The sequence below is a fragment of the Vipera ursinii genome (assembly GCF_947247035.1).
Source record: "Vipera ursinii genome assembly, chromosome: 2".
NCBI lineage: Eukaryota > Metazoa > Chordata > Lepidosauria > Squamata > Viperidae > Vipera > Vipera ursinii.
The window spans coordinates 40,196,170-40,220,740 of record NC_139513.1 but is presented as its reverse complement, the minus strand read 5'-3'; the positions used below and the strand labels follow the sequence as shown (position 1 = coordinate 40,220,740).

General features: G+C 37.9%; 1 protein-coding gene across 1 annotated transcript in view; it reads left to right on the top strand.

Annotated features, from left to right (window-relative positions):
• Nucleotides 1-19,165, top strand: part of RYBP (RING1 and YY1 binding protein) — a 57,248-nt gene extending 38,083 nt beyond the window's left edge. Inside the window, exons 3-5 of the mRNA XM_083354316.1 lie at nt 2,964-3,140; nt 3,680-3,775; nt 13,971-19,165. Coding sequence (XP_083210442.1) covers nt 2,964-3,140; nt 3,680-3,775; nt 13,971-14,223 — 526 coding nt within the window. The 3' untranslated portion in view covers nt 14,224-19,165. The remainder of the gene's footprint in view (nt 1-2,963; nt 3,141-3,679; nt 3,776-13,970) is intronic.
• Nucleotides 19,166-24,571: the final 5,406 nt, after the last annotated feature.

Genomic DNA, 24,571 nt, shown 5'->3' with positions numbered 1-24,571 from the left:
CAACCAGTTGAGCCCAAAATTTCTGTTGCTAAGCGAAACACTTCTTAAGTGAGTTTTGTCCCATTTTACAAACTTTCTTGCCACAGTTGTTAAGTGAATCATTGCAGTTTGTAAGTTGGTAACATGGTTGTTTTAGTGAATCTGGCATCCCCAATTGACTGCTTGTCAGAAGGTTACAAAAGATGATCATATGACCCTGGAACCCTGCAACTGTCATAAATATGAGACAGTTGCCAAGTGTCTGAATTTTGATCACGTGACCGACCATGAGGATACTACAAAAGTCAAAAGTGTGAAAAATGGTCATAACTCTCTTTTTTCAGTGCCATTGTAACCTCGAACAGGCACTAAATGTCAAGGACTACCTGTAATTGCACAATTTGTGAAGTTCTATTGAAGACATCTGTATTTTACTTACTTGAACTATGAAGTCTTTGGCCATGATTGATGGACTTAAGGCACAAAATGTTTATTTGCTCAGCATATGAAACAGTTTGCAGTTCAGTTTTTGTGAAGGAAAACAAAGTTCTTATTTTGTCCTATCAATGTGATTTAATTCAAGACAAAGATCCTGATTGTTCTAAAGCAGTGGGATAGGGGACCCATTGAAGGAAATTAAATTAGCATGAAGAATAGGAATAGTTTGAAGAAGATATTTGGAGGATGAAGCATCGGGAAGAGAACAAATGTGGGCTAGGTATTTTCTCAACAATATTCTTACCAATTTAAGGCAAAGTAAGAAGCTTAAAAAGTGAAAGTGCCATTTCATCTTGCCCAATTAGGAATTCAATTTAAAGCAGCACCTATATTTATTTGAATTTATCTTTAGTCAGGTGCCATTAACATAACATCAGTGTAGAGTGGGCAACACTTGAACTGCATGGTATGACCGCTCAAAGGGTGATCATGTCATGGGCAACAATCATTGGAAGTTTTAATCCAGGTAGTAAGTACACCCTGCTGTAGGTCTCTCAGAACTTCAAACGGTGACTGAGTGACTGGTCGTAAGTCAAGAAAGACTGCCTGTAGTTGGTTAACAGGTCTTTAATTCATTTTACAAAAAAATATCGGTGTAAGGAATTGTTTTGAATATGAATTGGGATTTCTGTTAGCAGTAAGCCCTTCTACCAGATGTATTCTGATTTAACAGTAAATGTGAGTTCTGTGTGCCTCAGTGTATAGTCATTCTGGCCACATGACTACGAAGGTGTCTTCGGACAACGCTGTTTTCTCTGGCTAAGAAACATAAATGAGCTCTGCCCCATAGAATCAGACACAACTGGACAGAGAAACCTTTACCTTTATGGAAAGTATATGGGTATCCTTGTAGGCCACAAATTAAACAAGTCAGTAGTGTAATGCAGTTGTTAAAGGCAAGTATTAGAGTGCAACAACAGGAGCAGAGGGTCCAAATCACAGGAAGTAAGTATTGCATTCTATCCTGGTTAGATTCTGTTTGAAGTACCGTGTCCAATTCTGGACACATTCTCACCACATTCAAAAATGACAATAACATTGGAGCAGTACTAATGTAGACACTAAGAAGGATGATGTTGCAGAGATAAGCTGTCTGTGTTGGTAAGGCAATGGGGCTACAAAGTTGCTGTAGACATCCTGTGGGGTTGATTTCATGGTCTGGTATATCTAGTGGAGCTGAAAACTAATAAGATAGTGAAAGATTTGAAACCTAGCCCTGTGTGGAATGATTAAAAGATCTAGGTATTTTTAGCCCACAGAAGAGAAAGTTGATACAATAGTAATCTTAAAATATTTGAAGAGCTGTCACACAGGAGAGGAAATTAACTTATTCCCTATTGCTCCAGAGATTAATAGATTGGGTTAAAACTAAAGGAAAGTCTTCCAGGTAGATATCAGGAGGAGCATTCTGTCTGTACAAACTGCCAATGAGGGAACATGCTGTTTGTTACATGAGGTGGCAAGTTTTCCTTCATTACAGATCTTCAAGAAGTCACGTGTGATTGTATACACCTCAGTAACATCTCATGTCAAACTAAAATGTTCCAAATGGTATTTTCCCAAAAGGAAGATTTTTGAGCCTTTAGTCATTTTTGTAGAACACTTCTGCACTTTTCCAGTTCTGTCATATCCTTAAAAATCTGGTGATCAGAAGATAGCCAAGAAATGAACCATAACCTGAATCAAAGACTTTTTTATTATTATTTTTTCCTACTCTTGGATTATAGGTTTCTTAGCTGCCACATAGTGGTTACTTCTTAGTGATGATGACTGGCCAATGTTATGTCTTTTGTTTGCAGAAATTCTAAAAAAAGTCTTTGCAAATTGTAGTTTTCTAGTTGCTCTCAGCTTTAAGTGTCAGTCTGTTATAATAATTACAGAAAGTACTGTTCAGAATCAGTACCAGTTGGAGGCTGGTAGAGACATGACTTCTAATTATGACACTCTGAATGTATTGTTTATTTTTAACTTTGATCTGATTGACAGACTCTAAGCTGTGATTGTCAGTCTTTTAAATTTAAGGAAGATGGATTTACTCTGATGAATTATAGTTAAATGAGACATGACTAACTCTATTTTTAGTTGTTTAACAAAATAGCAATGTTCATGTAACGAAATAATGAAATGACTTTGAAAAGTTCATGATGTACAGAGTATGGTTTCTTGGCTTTCAGTGGCCCACAGAGTACAACTTCATACTAGTACATCTTAAATGAAATTATTACATTCATATATTTTTGAAAAACGTATGAGTGTTCTTCAAAACAAGCATGGGCTAGAATTCTATTTTAGTCTAAGGGATGTTCAATGTTTTGGTGAATGCAGTGTTTTAAAATTTTAGACCTTACACTTTTGCTAGTTAAGATTAAGCATTGCTTACTTGGAAAAACACTTCTTTTATTGATATTTTTTTCACCAGTTGCCCGTTTGTTTTAATAAAGTCACTGATAATGAGTATTTCTTTTTTATTTCCCCTTATCTTATAGGAAACCTAGGATAAATTCTCAGCTTGTAGCACAACAAGTTGCTCAGCAATATGCTACCCCACCACCTCCTAAAAAGGAAAAGAAAGAAAAAGTGGAAAAGCAAGAAGAGAAAAAAACAGACAAAGAAAAAGAAGTTAGTCAAAGTGTTATAAAGAAGAATACCAACAAGAAGACTAAGTATGTTTCTGGATCAACCAGTAAAAGTTATGCAGACAAACGTATTTGTATCTGTAGCTCTTATACATGTGCATACCTGTTCTCCCAGCTTTGAAATTCCAGACAGCCTGATATTTTTGACAAATTCTTAATCCTAATTTACAGTGGTTTCTAAATTGTGATCAAACAGTAATTCTCTCCTTCCTTATATTATCTCTACCACTTAATTCAAGTTACATGACTTTTTCCTGGATGCTGCCCTCCTTTCATAGTTAAATTTTAAATTTTCCCATAGTAGGAAGAAACATAATTCTTATTAAAACCGTCAGCATGAATTTCTTTTCTTTTCTTGTCCATATGACTTTATTGAGTTATTCTCATTTCTTCTTAGATGAGTAATGCATAAAACCTCCATTCATTATATAATAATGTATGAATATATATATTTACATGAAAGTTTACCTCCAGGTGACTATTTCTCCCAGTTTCAGGAATGATATTCCCAGAATACCAGTATATTTATAATGTGTTAACTTTTCATCTGGCATTCTTTCTTTCAGGCCAAAGTCAGATATTGTGAAAGATCCTCCTAGTGAAGCAAACAGTATAAAGTCTGGAAATACAACAAAGACCAGTGACTCAAATCACACCTCAAGGTAACTTTTTAAGATAAAGAATTGCCTGATTATAATAAGGTTATGGAAATAAAGGAACTTCTCTTTAGTTTTTTCCCCCCTGAAGTTCATCCTTTAATTTATGTCTTTGAGGCTTGTGACAATATTTGTGATAATTCTTTAAATCTTATCAGTGTTTCTGTTTCATTCTGTTTCATTCATTCACACAGAATATATAGTAAATTAAAATGTGAAATATTAACTTGTGCTAAATCATAAGTGAGCATTTTGTAACTATTGCCTAATCATCAGGGATGACCTGAACTTTCAATTGTAATATACCAGATTACCTTTTATAGTTTATAGTTTATAGTTTATTTGATTTATATACCGCCCTTCTCCTTGGTAGGGACTCAGGGCGGTTCACAGGGCATATATAAAAAGAAAGACAATACAAAAATTAAAAAAGGATTAAACCCATGCCCAATTAAAAACAGTAATACAAATTTAAAAAACAATTAAAAACCCATAATCCCCCATCAGGCCAGACCAGCTAATTCGAACAGGTGGGTCTTCAGGCCCCGACGGAAAGTTTGGAGGTCTGGTGCCATCCGGAGCTCCACCGGCAGTTGATTCCATAATGCCGGAGCACCCACAGAGAAGGCCCTCCCCCTGGGGGCCACCAGTCGACATTCCTTGACTGGCGGCACCCTGAGGAGGCCCTCTCTGTGGGAACGCACAGGGCGGAGGGGAGTCGATGCCGGCAGCAGGTGGTCCCTGAGGTATCCCAGACCCATGCCATGTAGGGCCTTAAAGATCGTAACCAACACCTTGAACCTCACCCGAAAGACAACTGGGGTGAGGTTCTGGATGGGGAGGAACAGACTGGAGGCGGTTCGGGTCTGGATGGGGAGGAACAGACTCCAACTCAACCCCGACAAGACTGAGTGGCTTTGCATACCTTCATCCCGGGTTTATTCGGACATTCCACCTCTGGCTATGGGGGGTGAACTATTACCCCCCGTAGATAGGGCTCGCAACCTGGGGGTCCTCCTAGATTCACGGCTCACCTTGGAAGACCATATAGGAGCTGTGACTAGGGGGGCCTTCGCACAGGTTCGCCTGGTGCGTCAGTTGCGGCCCTATCTTAGCCGGGATGATCTATGCACGGTCACTCATGCGCTCGTGTCCTCTCGTCTGGACTACTGCAACGCTCTCTACATGGGGCTGCCCTTGAGGACCACCCGGAAGCTCCAACTGGTACAGAATGCAGCCGCGAGAGTGGTGTTGGGAGTTTCCCGATACTCCCACGTTACACCTCTGCTCCGTGAGCTGCATTGGTTGCCAGTTGTCTTCCGGGTGAGATTCAAGGTACTGGTAACGGTGTTCAAAGCACTCCATGGCATGGGGCCGGAGTACCTCAGGGAACATCTGCTGCCGGCATCAAGCTCCCTGCGCCCTGTGCGTTCCCACAGAGAGGGCCTCCTCAGGGTGCCACCGATCAGAGAATGTCGATTGGTGGCCCCCAGGGGGAGATCCTTCTCTGTGGGCGCTCCGGAGCTGTGGAATCAGCTACCAGTAGAGCTCCGGATGGCGCCCGATCTTCGCTCCTTTCGTCGCGATCTTAAGACATTTCTGTTTGTACAAGCTGGCCTAGCCTGATGGGGATTGCTGGGGTTGTTTTATCTTTGGTCTTTTAATTTTTCTTGGGGTTTTTAGCGCTGTATTTCCATTGTTTTTAACTAGGGCAATTGTTTAATCTTTTTTTAATGTTTGTATTTGCTATTTTATTCTGCCCTGTGAACCGCCCTGAGTCCTCAGGGAGAAGGGCGGTATATAAATGTTATTAAATTAAATTAAATTAAACTGGTAACCAATGCAGCTCGCGGAGCAAAGGTGTAACATGGGAGTACCGGGAAACTCCCAAGACAACTCTCGCGGCCGCATTCTGCACCAGTTGGAGCCTCCGAGTGGTCTTCAAGGGAAGCCCCACGTAGAGAGCATTACAGTAGTCAAGGCGAGAGGTCACGAGCGCATGAGTGACCGTACACAGGGCATCCCGGTTCAGATAGGGCCGCAACTGGCGCACCAGGCGAACCTGGGCGAAAGCCCCCCTAGTCACGGCCACTATATGATCTTCCAGGGTAAGCCGTGAATCTAGGAGGACTCCCAAGTTGCGAGCCCTATCCACGGGGGGTAAGAGCTCACCCCCCATAGAAAGAGATGGAACATTTTGAATGTCCCGGGATGCCGGAATGCACAGCCACTCAGTCTTGTCAGGGTTGAGTTGAAGTCTCAACTCTTAGAGCAGACATGTCAAACCTCCGACATCATGTGACGTTGCGTGACGTATTGGAGCTTTTTTCCCATTGCTGGCAATGGGGTGGGCGTGGTTTCTTGGTGATGCGTCCGGCCCACGGGTCGGCAGTTTGACACCCCTGTTTTAGAGTATAAATTGGATAATCTGTCCAAGTTAACATTGTTGGTCCACATCAAAGTCTAGGTTAATACCTAATTTGTATTTCCTGGGATTTAGAGATTGCTAGCCAGTTTAATAATGCCTTTGCTACTACAAGATCAGCCAACCTATAGATGTTTTATGAGTTCTTTGATACCTATCCGACTGGGTATTATTGGCTTCTTACTATAATGAGAAAAGGTCCCTATATTTTGAATTTGGGCTGAATGCCTTTATATAAACAAGGTATGCAAATAAAGTTCATTTATTTATTTAATTCCATTCCATTCTTCAGTAACTTAGAGTAGGAGCTACTCCACTGTAGGCTGTGGAGGCTAAAGGTTCTTATTCTAATATTACATCTTTGATAAGGAAACAAAATCATTATTCACTGTGATACAGGTAGTCCTCAACTTACAACACTTCATATGGTGACTGTTTAAAGATACAAAAGCACTGAAAAAAGTGACTTACAATTGTTTTTCACACTTACGACCATTGCAGCATCCCCATGGTCACATGATCAAAATTCAGATACAGAAAACTCAATGCAGAAACCAGATTCACTTACGGTAACAACTGTGATACTAACTCAACAATTGCAATATTCACTTAACAACTGTGGCAAGAAAGGTGGGGCAAAACTCACTTAACAACAGAAATTTTGGTCTCAATTGTAAGCCGGTATAAATATAAAACATTATTTTTGCTTACTATAAAAAAGGAACAGTGCAATCATTTTCTTATTTGTTCTTATATAGAAAATAAAGAAACAAAATAAAGGCAATTGCATCATAATTTAATTTGGAAGAGAAGCTACAAACTACTTGTTACAAAGTAGTATGAAATAGCTATTAGTGTATGAAATAGCTATTAGTGTCATTTAAATGCTATCTAAATTCATTATGAAACAAGTACATAGTGTGCCCACCAAAAATGGTAACATCTTGCTTAATTTAAAGCAGGGGTCTTCAAACCTGGCCCTTTTATGACTTTTGGACTTCAACTCCCAGAATTCCTCAGCCAGGCATGCTAGCTTAGGAATTCTGGGAGTTGAAGTCCACAAGTCATAAAACTGCCAAGTTTGAAGACCCCTGATTTAAAGGCTTCTTTCAGTTGATAAACTAAATTTTCCAGTACTTTATTTCTTCAGGAGAAACTGCCATTGCAGTTTGCCTTTCATGAGATGCTGGCAATTAAACAGTCACAGAATGAAAATACTTTAGCATTATGCAGCACTGGAAGTTCCTTTTGTTTATAATCTTTTGATACAGTTCTATGCAAATAATAACTAATAGTAGTAGTAGTAGTAGTAGTAGTGGTGGTGGTGTTGGAAGGCACCTTGGAAGTCATCTAGTCCAACCCTTTGTTCAGGCAGGAAACCCTATACCATTTCAGACAAATGGCTGTCTCTTCTTAAAAACTTCCAGTGTTGGAGCATTCACAGCTTCTGGAGGCAGGTTGTTCCACAGGTTAATTGTTCTCACTGTCAGGAAATTTCTCCTTAGTTCTAGGTTGCTTCTCTCTTTGGTTGGTTGCTTCTTGTCCTACCTTCAGGTGATTTGGAGAATAGCTTGACTCTCTCTTCTTTGTGGCAGCCCCTGAGATATTGGAACACTGCTATCATGTCCCCCCCTAGACCTTCTATTCATTAAATAATAATAATAATAATAATAATAATAATAATAATAATAATAATAAGAAGAAGAAGAAGAAGAAGAAGAAGAAGAAGAAGAAGAAGAAGAAGAAGAAGAAGAAGAAGAAGAAGAAGAAGAAGAAGTAGTTGGAAGGGACCTTGGAGGTCATCTAGTCCAACCCCCTGCTCGGGCAGGAAACCCTATACCATTTCGGACAAATGGCTGTCCAGTCTCTTCTTGAAAACTTCCAGTGTTGGAGCATTCACAGCTTCTGGAGGCAGGTTGTTCCACTGGTTAATTGTTGTAACTGTCAGGAAGTTTCTCCTTAATTCTAGGTTGCTTCTCTGTTTGATTAGTTTCCATCCGTTGCGTCTTGTCCTGCCTTCAGGCGCTTTGGAGAATAGCTTGACTCCCTCTTCTTTGTGGCAGCCCCTGAGATATTGGAACACTGCCCTATGTTGCCCTATGATGTACCATTTTATCCATTTAAAAATCATGACAACAGAAATTTATAGATAGGCTTGGGATGGCTTTAGATTATTTATTTATTTATTATTTTAACTTATATACCGCCCTATTCCCGTAGGACTCAGGGCGGTTTACAGGGCAATTAAAATCATACCATACAAAAGTTAAAAGATTTAAAACAGTTAATTAAAACAGTTAATTAAATTTAGAGCCCAAAATTTAAAAAGTTAAAACATTAAAACCCCTCAGTCTAGGCCCGACAGCTCAAAGAGCCAAGTTTTCAGGTCCCGGCGGAATGAGCGGAGGTCGGAGGCAGTCCTAAGTTCCATCAGAAGTTGGTTCCATAGGGCAGGCGCACCCACAGAGAAGGCCCTCTCTCTGGGAGTTACCCGCCGGCAATCCTTCACCGGCGGTACCCTAAGAAGGCCCTCCCTGTGGGAGCGCACAGGACGATGGGAAGTTGATGCCGGCAGCAGGTGTTCCCTCAGATAATCCGGACCCAAGCCATTTAGGGCTCTATAGGTCATCACCAGCACCTTGAATCTCACTCGGAGATTCAACTTCTAGTCTGCTGTTTATATATGGAGAAATTGGTTAATTTGAAATGTTTTGTTTGAGAACTGAGTGAATAATTTGGGAAGAACTATTTAATTATATTCACTTAGGTATTACTGCTCAGTAGAGCAAGATGGGATTTGGCAGGCGAACCCTTTGAACCAAATCATCAGTTGCCTCCAATTAATCACAGACCTTTATAGCACTTAGACATATATGCCTCTTCACAGTGCTTTACAGTGGTTTACAGAGTCATCATATGCCCACCCCAGCAATACGGGTCCTCATTTTACCAACTTTGGAAAGATGGAAATCTGAATCAACCAGTGAGCTAGTGAAAATTGAACTTTGTCCTGGTGAGATTTAGATTGGCAGCTGTCAACCCAATTTATTTTGATTTGATTTGATTTGATTTAAATTAATTTGTTAATTCCAAAACAAAGCTAGTTTAGTATAACAGTTAAGATCCTGGCATAGAAAACATGAGGTCTAGTCCTGCCTTAAACAGTCACTTCCTCTCAACTTAACCCACCTCACCGGATTGTTGTTGTAAGAGTATTATGTATGAGAACTGGAACTGCGGTTGTAAATCAATGCAGTCATAACTTGAGTCACCACATGATTAAATCTGATTTTATGACTATTTTTATGATGACCATTAAGCAAAGCATGTGGTCGTTAAGCAAATCCAACTTCAATGAACAATCACAAATAGCAATTACTTGATCACAGAACACTGCAACCATAGTTAATACAAGCTGATTGCTAAGACTCTGGGTTGCGATAACATGACCATGGGGATGATGCCAGTAAAGATTGTAAGCAGTTCTTCCAAGATGGTCATATAAGCAAACTATTGTTAAATGAACGGTTCTAGCTGAAGGTTATGTAATATGGCTATCATTGACTAATCTTTGTTATTTTTTTCATTTTATGTAGATAGAAACAATATTTGTCCTTCTCCAGTGCTTAGCCTGATCTCCATGATTATTCAAAAATCACAAAAAGAGGGTTCTGAGATGACTCTCAGATGTAATTAATCTTGTCTAGACATTTAATCTTCTTCTTAGTGGCCATGTATTCCCTGAGAAATCATATTTCTCTAGCTTGTTAAATTAGCTGTCTGAAATCTACTGTGCACAAACAGCTGTCTTCCAATTTCTCTTTCTATAGTATCTTAAACCTTAAGATGTTGCTATCACTTCTTCTCAAAGTGACTTCTTCTCAAACTGTTTTTATTTTTCAACCAGCTCTTCCCTATTGATTACAAACAGGACTAGAAAAATCTTGTCTCTTCTTTAGCTTTCTGGAACATGAAACGGTCAGCAAGATACAGAGTAATTTCAAGATCTTCCTCTTCTTGACCCAGTTGTTTTTCTAACCGATTATTGGGTAGTTGAAATTTCCCATTATTACTTTGTCACTCCTTTTGAGATTCTGTAACCCAGGACACGTCACGACGAAACCGCGCCCACCCCATTGCCGGCAATGGGGAAAAAGCTCCGATACGTCGCGCGACGTCACGTTACGTCACACGACATCACATTACATCACACGACATCACGTTACGTCACACGACGTCACGTGACGTCGCGAGTTTGACATGCCTGCTGTAACCTGTCCCAGGTTTGTGTAATCCTGATGTTCCTCCTTGATAGTCTGTAGCACACCATCACAATAATACTTTTTGTTTCCCCTTCCTTCTGTTAACCCAAATGCTTTTGTCAAGAACCTCATGTTCCAATTCCTGGCTCTCATCAATCAATACATGTGTGCATTTCTTTCATATATAATGTCGCTCCTACTCTCCTTTTGTTTGACCCATTGCTGTTGAGTAAGTTTTATTTCTACTTATGAGTATTACCCCAGTTTCAGAATTCTCTCTTTTCCTGAATTATACTATATTGTTGTTTCATCCTCCTGGACAGTTTATCATAGTGCCTTGGAGGTGATCTTTGCAAATAGACATTTAACGAGAGGCAATTTGTTCAGTGGCTCCAGAAAGTCATAGAATCATTAAGCATCATGTTAATAAGCCTCTGCTTAAGTAATGAATGCCTCCCTTACAAGGAGCCCTTTTTATACTGTCTATACCTTATGTAGAAATATTTCTAAATATATTTAAAATTATAACATCCTCTCATGCGTTAATATTGTAATTGAGTATTATGAATGTGGTTTGGGCCTCTGCTTTGGCTATAAGAATGGAACTGCATTTGTTCACAGTGGCCTCTGAATCCCTCTTTGTTTTCAAGTGCTTTTCTTTCTGGTGAGATCCAGGTTATGTGACAGAATGATTGGTGGAATATAAACCTCTTTAAATCTAGATTGAAGGCTGATTTTAAACAATGAAACAACCTGTTTACTTCTGTCAAGAAAGGCACTGTAGGAGTTTGATTTCTATGATTATCTTTGTTTTTGCAGCAGCATACAGAATTCTCATATTTCATTAAATAATTGGTGAATGTTTTGCCATGGCTTGGATTAAGATTCCCCTGATATAAATCCCTCATGGTTCTGTGTATTCCCAAGATTTACCTTTGTTGGTTCATTAATATTGGGTGTATTGGACTAATAGTCAATAGACCTGCACAAAAGTTTTTTGAATCATAGTTTGAAATGTTATCTTGCATATTTGATGACAGTATTTATTTATTTATTTATTTTATTACATTTATATACCACCCTTTTCCGGAGGACTCAGGGCGGTTTACAGGATAATTAAAAACCAAAAATACAAAAGTTAAAAACCAACTTTAAAAAGATTAAATTTATCTCTGTATAAATAAAACCCCAATTAAAATAAATTAATCCTCAGCCTGGGCCAGAGAGCTCGAAGAGCCAGGTCTTCAGGCCCCGGCGGAATGAACGGAGGTCGGGGGCAGTTCTCAGCTCCACTGGCAGCTGGTTCCAAAGGACAGGCGCCCCCACTGAGAAGGCCCTATCCCTGGGTGTTACCCGCCAGCAATCTCTTACCGGTGGCACCCTGAGAAGACCCTCCCTGTGGGAGCGCACTGGACGAAGGGAACTTGATGCTGGCAGCAGGTGTTCCCTCAGATATCCCGGACCCAAGCCATGTAGGGCTTTATGGGTCATCACCAGCACCTTGAATTTCACCCGGAGGGCAACCGGAAGCCAATGCAGCTTGCGGAGTAGAGGTGTTACGTTGGAGTATCGGGAGACCCCCATCACAACTCGCACGGCTGCATTCTGCACCAGTTGAAGCCTCCGAGTGGTCTTCAGGGGCAGCCCCATGTAGAGAGCATATAAAGAATAGATCCAAATCAGGCTCCATAGACAATTTATTATATAAATAGTTCAAAATGGTTCCCAGTTTTTTCTAAACATTTATTTACTTGCTTAACTTGTAACCTTTGAACATTTCAAATTAGAGTAACTTCTATGGAAAAAAAATAAAACATTGTGATTGGCCTGTGCAACTAACATTTGTTGCAGTCTGTATAGAAAAACAACCTTTCTTCTAGGTTTTCCAGTCATCCCATTTGTTACACTATAAAATAGCAATAAGCAGTGAAAGAAGCTGCAGTATCAAAAATATAGAGCCTTGGCGGAGCAGTGGGCTAATGCCTCCTTAAGTAACACCAGCTGCCTGCAATTAGTGCAGGTTCAAGTCCCACCAGGCTCAAGGTTGACTCAGCCTTCCATCCTTCCGACGTAGGTAAAATGAGGACCCAGATTGTTGGGGGCAATTAAGCTGACTTTGTAATAATGCCGCTGAGGGGGGGCGAAAGCCCTAATAAGCAGGCATATACATAGAATGAAGGCTACTGCTAAGCACATTGATTTGTGCTTTAGATTGTAAGCTGCCCTGAGTCTTCGGAGAAGGGCGGGATATAAATGGGATTAAAAAAAAATCATCTGATAGTTGACAGTGCTGGTTTTCACCTCCAACTTCAGTGCCTACCAAATTATTTCAGGTGCTACTTCATTAATGTGGGTAATAAGAACTAATGTCTACAATGTTTTCTGGCAAAAGAATATTGAGCTTGGCTGTTTGCCAGCTCAAGTGGATCATGAGTTGTATCTCACTTTGGCAACTCTAAAAATACTTTTCCTACTGTCTGAATAAATAATAGTTACTTTGAGCATTTTAACTTTTAAAGCTTTGTTTCTCAAATAAACCTATACTGTCTATTAAAGTAACTATTTTGGCTGTTAAAAGGAGCTATTCATGTTTGCTCAAAACCTTCCTTGTTTTTTTCTTTCTGACATGATAACAGAGATCTTGTTTAGTTTCCCAAATAATGAACAATATCACTTTGCGTTTCTATTAAAGTTATGAACTGAACATTTTACCATATGTGAATGTGGCCCAGTGCTTTATTAATTGGTCTGATTACTTAATATCATGGCATAAATCTAAGATTATAGTAAGACTTACACTGTTCTAAGACCTTTTTAAAATTGTGCAGTTCTGTTGGCCAGTATTTATATTCCCATAGCTTGTGTTCAGCAGTGCATTCAGAAAAGACTTTGTAAGCCATTTCTATAAGGTTATGTGGGGGTTTTCTCCTATGCATTCCGGCAGTTGGGAAATATGCCAAATTTTACTTGCATTTATAGGTTTGCAACAGTTGAGATCCTGACCCTTTACACTGTCACATGCAGGTGCTTTTTTTTTGTCTTACAAAATTGCAGCTTTCAAGAGCTTAAGAGGCTGAAGGATTCCAAGCACAGAACGTTTGTATTCCAAAAGGGACTCTCAAAAGCTTTCTTTATATCTTTGTATTTTTAGCATATTACTATACTTCTGGCTGGATGCAACAGAGAATAATTTTCTACAACTCCAGAGCTCCAAAATTGATTCCCAAACTACATTTCCCATTGGGAATTGAAAATGCTGCTATCCCGGCCTGTTTAGACTAAGCATTTAAAGACAGCAAATGATCAGATGCTGCAGGGGCTGGGTGGGGAAAACAGTGTTTCTTTCTTCTCTTGTTTTAATGTAGAACATCTGCAGTTTTTAGAATTCTTCTGTATAAGCTGAATAAAAGTGTCTTAGCAGAAGGCTCATCCATTATTTTATATTCTGTGTTGCTGTTGTTACCATTGTTGCTGCCGCTATTACTACTCTTCTCTGTTCTTGTTGTTGTTGTAGGCCCAGACTGAAAAATGTGGACAGAAGTACCGCTCAGCAGCTGGCAGTCACAGTAGGGAATGTCACAGTAATTATCACAGACTTTAAAGAAAAGACTCGCTCTTCCTCCACATCTTCGTCCACAGTGACCTCCAGTGCTGGATCTGAACAGCAAAATCAGAGTAGCTCGGGCTCCGAGAGCACAGACAAGGGCTCATCCCGCTCTTCTACGCCAAAGGGCGACATGTCAGCAGTCAACGATGAATCTTTCTGAGAATTGCACATGGAATTGTGGGAAACTTATGAAATCAGGGTATGAAATTCAAATGTTCCACCTGTCCACTGGGACAACCTGAGAAAGCTGCCAGTGCCACCACTTCTTCCTTTTCTCCTTGTGCTTCAACATGCTTCTTGGATATCCTTCCCTTAATTGATGACAGCGGGACGCTTTGGTCTGACTGTGGGCATCTGGCTAACAAGGAATTTCGCACCCTGAGAATTACTTTCTGATGTTTATGTATTCCATTGTTTTATATGATTTTCCTAACAATCATTTATAATTGGATGTGCTCCTGACTCTACTTTTTTATAAATCTGCTGTGCACAGTTTTTCCATGAATCTTACCACCAATTTTAGTTTTGTTTTGGGTGAGGGAATGTGATGTAAGGGGAAGGGCGGGCTTATAGGAGGGTTTTTATTTATTGTATTCACAAACTCTCTTGGTTTTTTTTCAAGCATATTTTTTGAGTTCAAATCTCCCTCTTCCAGTTATACTGTGTACTATCAGTTTTGATATAAATTATATATATATATATATAAATATATAAATATATATATATAAATAAAGTATATATAGGGTTATTTGAAACCAATACATGGAAACGCTGGTGCTTGAAACACTGTGAAGCTAAGCAATTTTAAGATCTGGGACAGTGAGTGCCATTTGGCGAGTGCTGAAACCGGACTGGAACCAGTCTTAGATCAACAAAGTGTTCCCAGAGGTTCTAACAGAAACAGGACCTGGTTTTTCTCTTGTGCTTTGGCTGAAGAGTACTGGACAAAAATAGATATCTATTTTCTTATTTTCTGTTCTTTTTGAAATCCAAGAGGGTGCTCCAAGTCATAGCATTTCCAGTTAGAGTATCGGAAAACAATAAATTTCTAGCCCTTTCCTACCACGGTGTACAAATTTTTAAAAAACAATAACATCAATTTCAAAATGCTTATTAGTATTAATGTACCTTGTGGCTGCACATTAACACTGCCTATTTTGAATAACAAATCTCATTCTCTTATTGTCCAGATTTATATTGGTGATGGGAAAGATTTTTGAATATTCTATTACAGCTTTTGTAATAGAAGGCAGTCCCAAGCCTTAATAAGTGCTCCCCTATTAATAACATGAACCGAGATCTATTGTCACATAACTTGTTTTCAGTGCAAATTTTCTATATATGACTCTGCTTTTTTGTTAGTAATTTAATTCATTTAATTCCATTTCCTTAGGATCATCAGTTCTTAGACATATCTCTTTAACATAACTTGGTGTGAGAGCTAAAGTTGTGAAGACATTTTATAACTAATAAGGGAGCATCAGAATGGCAAATGGACTTCAATTCCTGCTTCGAAAGCTATTCGGAGAATGTTTACTTACAAATCCAAACTCTGTTAACAGTTTTATCTAGCCGATATGTTTTTCTGCATAAAACACTAAAAAGAAGACGGAACACTTAAAAAATACCTTCAAACTCTTATTGTGTGCTTTTTAGGCGACCCAGAGTGCTTTGCTATAATTTCAGTAACCATTTTTAGTTTTATCAGAATGATTACCATGTAGGTGTTCTCAAAGGCCACTTGGCAGAACTTGGTGCTAGACAATTGCTGTACTCATTTCTTCTTTGAATAATATAAATTATTTCTGTTCTAGAGAGGCATGAAATGGTTGTGTTTTATCACTTTAAAGCCGCAAACATAAACTTCTTTTTCAGTCAGAAAATTTTAACCTATGCTTAACTGAATAAAGTAATTCTGCTCAAAGAGGTAGAGTAGCAGAGCAGTGCCTTTGCAGCTGCATCCATTTTGATGGGCTTCTCATTCAGTTGTTCTTATATCTATTCTTTTCCTTTTTTGAAAACTTATTTTTAACGTATTTATTGAAAAATAAAAAGAACCAAAGGAAAAACGGATGTTTCTTAAGCTCTGATAATACAATATTATCGTAGTTTTTAATAGTCCACATCAATCCACGTTTTAACATTGGTAAACATTCCTTTTACAAGTTTGACTATTCCTTTCAAGGATCTCAGGGAGGGTAAATTGGTCAGCCATAATTTATTTTTGGAGAAAAAAATAATTTTTAGAGATGTTTTCAACTTAGTCCCAGATGAGTGTGATTTGCACAGATTTTTTTAAAAAGAAACTTACATCTGAATGAATTAGGCCTGTATGCATTTAGCTCCTTCCCACCAAAGACCCAATTTCTGAGCACGTCTGCTGGAAGTTCACCAGTATATACAAATGGTGTGTTTCCTTCTGTGGCTTGCTAGAATACAGCCTTGGGTGGGGTGGAGGAAGCAGTGTGCATGTTGAGAAGACCAGTTACACCGAATATCACCTTCCAATTATTGCTGCTCCATTCATTCCTAAGGTGGCTTCTTCTGGGCTGTCATTCCAATGGGTAAGCAGCAGGAGTTGGTGGGTGAAACCTGTCCCTTAGGTTAGGGAATAAAAGCTTTAACCGTAAAGAGCTGCTCATTGGCTTACCAATTCAGTGAAATCCTCTTTGGGTTTTCTTTTTCCTTTTTTTCTCCCCCTATGTGTGCCTCTGTGCTATAGTAGCTTGTTAGAATAAAGTATGCAAATCCATCTTTGGCACAAGTGGAGTGATTGAAACTGCATTTGGCTGAAATTGTCAGCTAAGCATTCAAACTTTCTTGGGCCGCATTTCTTATCGTCGTGTCGTAACCAAGCAAACACCTTTTTTTAAAAAGCATGAGATTAAAAAATTGGATTATCTTAACTTCCTGCATTTCATTTAACTATTCAGTAGTTGGAGAGCATGCTTTAAAATATTAGTGTATAAGAAGGGCCAGAAACGCTTCGTAGCCAGTGGCACAGAAAGCAGGTAAGGAAAAAGCACAGTGTTACATTTTCAGAGTTAAATTTTTACACTTATACACACCCATGCACACAACAGCTTGCTTGACTTCCTCTTTTGAATATTTTAAATATGTCATGCGAAGAGAACAATGAAAGGCAAAAAAAAATGTTTAAGATGGGCAGTTTTAATTGAAAGCATTTTGCTTATTCAATTTCAGTTTCTATTTTAAAATTGGGCAGTGGCTATATTCATAGAAATACATCTGCCTTACCAGTACCATTTCCAGTCTACTTTTTAAAAACTGTTACCATAAATTATTGAAGTTATTACTTGCTGACTATATAACCTTTGCTTGTATGTAACTGAAAAAAATGATTTGAGAGCCAACATTTACCATATGACAATGGAGCTGAACAGTTTTTAATGCGCAAGCAGTTCTGTTCTTGTGTACGACTTGTAACCTTAATTTACTGTGTAAAGATGGTTACATTATTTCTTTAGCTTTGTTTGTTTGGAAACAAATAGAGAATGCTTGTTTAAGTATGTCAAAACATAATTTTATCTTGTGAATTTTTATGTTAATGTATTATACGAGCTATATTTTTCATTTGCCCAGAAAGACAGCTTGTATAACGCTTTGGAAGTTTTCTGCTCTGTAAAGTCTTTAGAGCTGACAGTCCTGTTAGGTTTGTTTTTAATCTTCATGCTAAAAGTGTCAATGGTGATTTTGTGAACTGGTCAGAAAAATTCACAGGTCTTAAATGTTTTCGGGAAATTTATATTGGACACTGCTCTTTGTCTAGCAAATAAAAGATGTTAATATATTCCTGTTACCGGCATGTGCACGACTGTTATTAGAAGCCACTTTATCATTTTCTTGCTTTAAATAGAAATGTCTATTTATGAATTCTGCTTGTAGTTTTTTCACAAATAAAATAGTAACATTTAATTAAATCTGATTTTCTATTCTTTGGTGTTGAGGAAAGGACCAAGTCAGTTTGCTGTGCTAGTATCTTTCTAGGTAAACTTTTGATTTTGTTCTGCATGTTTAACATGACATTTATGTATGAAAATTTTGCATGATTTTGGGTACTGATGATCCAGATAAGCCATTTATATTAACACTTTTGCTTCTTGTACTTGATCATATCAATGATGTGCCAAGCTTGGAAATGCGTACTTTTTCATTCTTTCCAGCAAAAGCATATACATTAGTAATACTGATATGTTGGGGACATGTGTTAACAGAATTTTCTTCCACATGCTCCTTGTTGGATCCAATGCTCTATCAGATTAGTAATAGGCATAAGTTTCTATTGAAGTGGATATCCTCTTCAAGTTGTACAGAAAAAAATCATTACTGTAAAAGATTTGTGAAAACCTGTACCTAAAATGAAAAGGTCATGAGGCAACTTATATGTTCAAATTTTGAAATATACTTAATGAACACTGTGATAAATTTAATTTTTTGTTCTCTGAAACATTATTTTTTGGCCATGTTGTATCTAGTTAGTTCAAACAGTAGGGACTATAAGAATAAAGCTACAGACAATCTAGATTGATTTGATGGTTGCTTCTATATCCTGTCACAGCTGCCAATTCAGACTTTCAACTGTCAGAATTACCCCTTTTACAGAGGCAAGAATTGTATAAAATATAAATCATTAAATCCAATGAGTATGTCATGTAGATGCTATCATTGGGGATCTGAAGTTTATTTCTGTTGAGCTGTTCTAATGTGCATGATGGTTTTCAGCTATAAAGTAATTTGTGGAAATCTATGTAATCCTGAGCTTGGTTGTTTCCTTTATCTGACATCTTGAGTGCCAGAAAGGAGTGGGCTTTGTTTCTACTTATAAATAGTAGCTTACCCTAACATTGTTGGTGGCGGTGTTGCTTCCTCCTTGGTAGTTCCTTGATTAGACTGTTGTTTACTGCTTGATTAAGTTGGTTGTTCCTCGATTAGGATATTGTTTACTGCTTGTTTATCTGGTGTTAATCCCTGTTTATCTTGATGTTGATAACTGGAGAGGAGGCATTCTGGTGTGTTTGTTTTCTTTTTAATTTCTCTTTTTTTTAGTGCATTGAATAAAGGATAAAGATGGTTTATCCCTATTTCCCTATTGATGGCTGATTTGTCTCAGTGTCAAGCTTTCAGGAATTCCCTAATGTTTTTTTGCTTGGGTGCTCACAGCTTCCTTGTTGAAATTAAGGTTAAGTCCGTCCATGTGTTGCAAAATTAAGGTTTCCATTGAGTCTTCTGACTGCTAGTTGGTGTTCCTGGATGCAGTCTGCCTGTCCTGCATAGTGGCTGTTACAGCCCTTATACTGTATGTTGTAGATGACTCCTGTTTTGTTTTTTTCTTGGTCTTCTTGGTCTTTTGGTTTACTTAAGACATTCTAGAAGTTTTTAGCTGGTCTATGTGTTGAGGTGATGCTATATATGGTTTATGTGCTGCTGTGATGCTGTGTGGTTTGGTTGTTTCTGAGATATTTTTGATGTATGGTAGTGTTTATTTATTTATCAAATTGATATGCCACCCATCTCTTTGACAAGCTGACTCTGAGTGGCTTACAAAGAGTGAAAAGAATACAATATGAAAGCAACTAAAAATTTAAAAGCTATATAAAAACTAGTGCCAAGGAAATGGACAGCTTGGGGATGAGATCTTATCCAGTCAGCCACCTCCAACAGTGAACACCCCCTTTGGGACTCCTAATGTTGTTTTTTATAACTTACATTGATTGTGCTACAGTGGTTGACTGGTCAGCTTTTTATATATATAAAGTTGTGGGTATTCATTTTGACATTGTATAGGTGCTTGTTTCCTGGGTTACTGCAATGCATTTATGCTCACCTTAATTTCATAACACATGGAAAGACTTAATCATAGTTTTAACTAAATAGTGTAGGAAAAAAGATGACTGTAGTGTAAGTAATTCTCAAGTGTAAGTGAAAAGAATGAAAAAGCAGGAACGTAAACTTATTTTTTTAAAAATAAACACATTCACTGATGGTGTGAAAAAGTATGAGTGAAAAAACAAGGTGACACAAGCATGAGTATAAGTATGGGGAAGGGAAACATAAGTTGTTTCCATCTAAAGTGCCATTTAATAACAAAAATTTTAAAATGGATAGAAAATACATTTTATCAGAGACCAGTGAATATAGGTTTTCTGCTAGATCCAATTTCCCTTGAGCAACCACTACCAAAGAAAAGATGGTATAGTAATGAATGAGACTCATAGGAGTGCTCTAAGTTTTAATCCTGAATGGATAGTATGGGGTTGTTCCTTATAGGGCAATAAAAGAATCCTTGGTTGAAAAGAGCAGCAAACTCATAATGCTTATCATAAAAAAATTACGAAAACTATGAAACGGGTCTTCCAGGGAAGCAACGGCAAACTGAAGATGGCTCTTTCCCAGAACTAACGACTGGTGGAAAAATGAGCCAGTGAATGGACTGATTCTTTGGAGCTCCTCTACAGATTAAGGAGCCCACTAGGATTATCCACAGGTTTGCTCAGAGGCTACTGATAAAACAGCAATCTCCAACTGTTTTGACAGCTCTCGATCCAGCGGAAATTCATCCCATTCAGCGCCTTCACCGATTTCACTTAGGAATTGCTGGATTCTTTGGATGTTGTGAACATCCTGAAAAGCAAATATCTCACTTTTCCTTCCACCCTGGATGAAAGAAGTTTCATGTAAGCTTTATTTAAAAAAGAGAGAGAGTTTTATCTTTGGAAATTAGAAAAGGAGAATTGAACGCTGATTTTGGAAAGCTAAGCGGCCAGCTGGAATTGCAAGAATAATTCCTGTGGGTTGTTTAAAATTTTATAAAACTATATGTGAATATTTTAAAATTAACTATTAAGAATTTTTCCCTTGGAAAAGTTTTATTGATTGGAAAATAAATAAACAGACAAGAAGGTACTTTGAAAGTTGACTAGAGGGAACCAGAGACAACCAAGGATTACAATTAAATGAGGAGACACCTGTTAACATAATGGGACAGTATTATTTGGTTGCAGGGGAAATTAAGGCTGCTTGGGAACAATGTACTCAGAAATTACTTTCAAGAATCTCTGACACTATAAGAATGTATTTAACAGAGACTATAGAAGATGAACAGATTTTACTGGATAAAATAGAGACTAAACCACGTGGATTTGAAAATGGATTTTGAAAAGAATGCCAGACTACAAGAGTGACAAGAAAAATGGGTCTCATGGATTTGAAAATGGATTTTAAAATTCTAGACTACCAAAGTGACATTGAAAAAGATGCCACAATGGATTTACAACTAACACCAGGCGGATGCATTCATAACTAAAGGGGACATACAAATAATAAATCACAAGAGTGACTTGGAAAGTTTTCTTATCTTGGATTTACAAGAGGGATGTGTTAAATAACTGAAGCCATCCCTAAAGGAAGCAAAGTGAAAAAAATGTATTAAGAAACCAACTTGTGGGACATTCTTTGATTAGACTGAAGATTAAGCTTTTAAAAAGTAAACAGAAGGAATATCAAATTGACTTATTCAACCAAGGTTAAAATACAACTGTTGTGGGTTCTGATAAGTATTAACATTTTTTTTAAAAAAGGAATGAATGATGAGGTTTTGAAGATTTGCTTATAAATGGGGAAAGAAGACCTCTTTTGCTTTATTTTTCAAAGAAAATGGTAAGTTTGAATACAAAAGAATTTTAAAATTAAAATACCTATGTTGCTCACAAATGAAGGCAAATATACATTTCCCAGGATAATGTTGCAGGATTCAATCTTGGTCAGTCACTGGGACCACAGGTTTTATTTAAAAACTAAACCTCTAGCCCTGGTGACCACTGCAGATTGGATCCTGCAACATACGTTACTATTTCTAGTAATGGTTTTGTGCTGATTAAGACTGAACAATGATTTTTTACAATATGTTTATTGATAAAAAGATGAGATGGGGATTTTTTTTTTACTTTTAATATTAGAGAAGGTGTTAAGTTATAGAAGTTTCCCTTGTGTGACGGGAGGAAGTCAATTTTTTTCCTTTTTTCTTTCATTTTGCACTTTTTCCTCTTTTCTTCTTGTTCTTAATTGATATTAGTGCAGCTGCATTTAATACAGCTTCAAAGTAGAATATTATTTCTGTCTTAAGTATAAAAATATGATTATACATCTCAAGGCTGGTCTGCATTGACATTCTTTTATGAAGTTAATATTTGTTGCTAATAACTTTGGTATTTAATTTTTTCTTTAAGCACAATTGATTGCTTAATTATACCTATACAGAGAGAATTACATTGCTTGGAGCACTTTTTCATTAATTTGGGCCATCTAGATATGTGAAAACTGCAGAATTCTTGGCTGCCAAGATCATTTGCCTTTCTTGGATGGCAATTCTGGGAGTTGAAACCAAACAATAGAAACTTCACAGCTTCTTCCTCTCCTCCCTAGCTTCTTTGCATTTTGTATGGAAAATTCAAATTACCCCATTACATGAGAAAATTAGCCCATTTGGGGATTATGCTATATAAGCATAATCCAGTAGCTAAGTAGCATATACTGTATAGAAATTCAACATGCACTTGGGTGAATGGAGGGTGAGAAGAAGACCATCACCTGGCCTAAAAAGAAAGTGGGGAAACATGCTGTCTCATCTTCACAGAAAACTGCTCCCTTGCAAAATAAGGACTTTGATGATGATTGGAAGAACATTCAAAATGAATGCTTTCCTGAAAAATCCCTAATGAATGGATTACAAAAAATGTCTCTAAGAAATATTTTATTTGTTGTGCTTTAGTTATTCTATATGTATTATGCTTCATCTACTTCATTTTTTAAAAAAATAACCTGCTGCTATTTAAGTGTTAACTACTACTTCTTCTCCCTCCCCTTCCCCTCTTCCTTCTTCCTCCTCCTCCTCCTCCTAGTGTCAATGCTACTAACATCGGATGTTCTTGCTTTGACAACAGATGGAAATGCAGCCATTTTTCCTCTATTGCTTTTAGAGTTAGTTGATGCTGAGAGGGGGAATGTGGATGAGAGTCCAGCTAGTCAGAACAATAATAACTCAGCCGTGGGAACCCAAGGTCATTGGGCCCTGAGTTGATAGAGTTTTGGCGGGCTGGAGAGCTTCAAGCTAATTGGGGAATGTGATTTATGACTGTTTAATGGAGAAGGGAATTGTGCTTTGTTACATCGTACCCAGGGGAGGGGAAATTAGTTTTTGGTTACAACTATATAGTGCCAATACTTTGTTTCTCGAATAAAAGTACTTACTGTACTTATAAGCAGAGACCAAAGAAAAAGATGTAAAAAAATAGGCTGGTGTTGTTTTCCACATTATGAGGCATCTTTACCAGGAAAAGAGAATCTGAACATTTCATTGCTGAAAAACACCTGAAACCGAAGAGCAGGAATAGACAACCCTAACCTTCTTATCATTGTGGATTGATAAATTTGTATAAATTTGAAATTTTAAGAAAATATTGCAGATTCAAGTATAGATTATTATGATTATTACATTCCTCCATTTCTAATGGCACCTAGATCTAAAAGTAAATTAAAAATTACATACTATGGGGGCAGAAATAAAATTGAACTTGTCTGATTTTATATCCTAAAAACATCCCAAGTCTCTTGGACCATCTTTTTCTTTAAAGCAGCTAAAGGCAAAAATCTCTGTTTCTTAGCCAAGGGAGCCAGCATTGTTCGAAGACCTTCCGTGGTCACGTGACCAGTATGACTATACGCCAAGGCGCATGGAACGTTGTTACCTTCCCACTAAAGTGTTACCTATTTATCTACTCGTATGCTTTTGAACTGCTAGGTAGGCAAGAACTGGGGCAAGTAACGAGAGCTCACCCAGTCACATGGTACTCGGGTATCAAACCCAGACTGTCAGCTTTCCATCTGACAAGCTCAGCATCTTTAACCACTGAGCCATTGTGCCCCAATCCTTTAAAGTGATTTTGAAACTTTTCCCTTCATTACCTAAAACCATTTTTATTTTCTGCTCTTTGTGAAGGCAAGAGTAGAAAAATCCTACTTCATGCATGTAGATGGTTGGAAATGGCAATAATTGCATCATGGCTTCCCAGATACCACAGGATTTTCATCATGAATTATTAACCAGAAGGACTTTAAATAGTCTGTCTTTTCTTCGAATAGCATTTTACTTTGACTGCTGGACCAAAGCTCAGTCATTTGCGTTGCAAAGCCATTAATGGATTCCTGCATTGTTACCCAAAGAAAAAAACACTTTTATCCATTTGTCGGTATTTTACCCAGATTTGGGAAGCATTGACTTAAAAACTGCAAATATTGATGTATCCTGTTTGGATTTTGAAGGCCATTCCTTTCTTGCCTGTTTGAAATGGAGCTCTCCTGGGATTTAATAAAACTGTCTCCTCAATGTAACTCTTTAGAACAGAAAATTCTCATCACTGTTTCTTGGCCTTCTAGTAAGCTGATGACTTGGAAGTATCTGAAGCATGTAATGCTGTCAGATTTCACTTAAG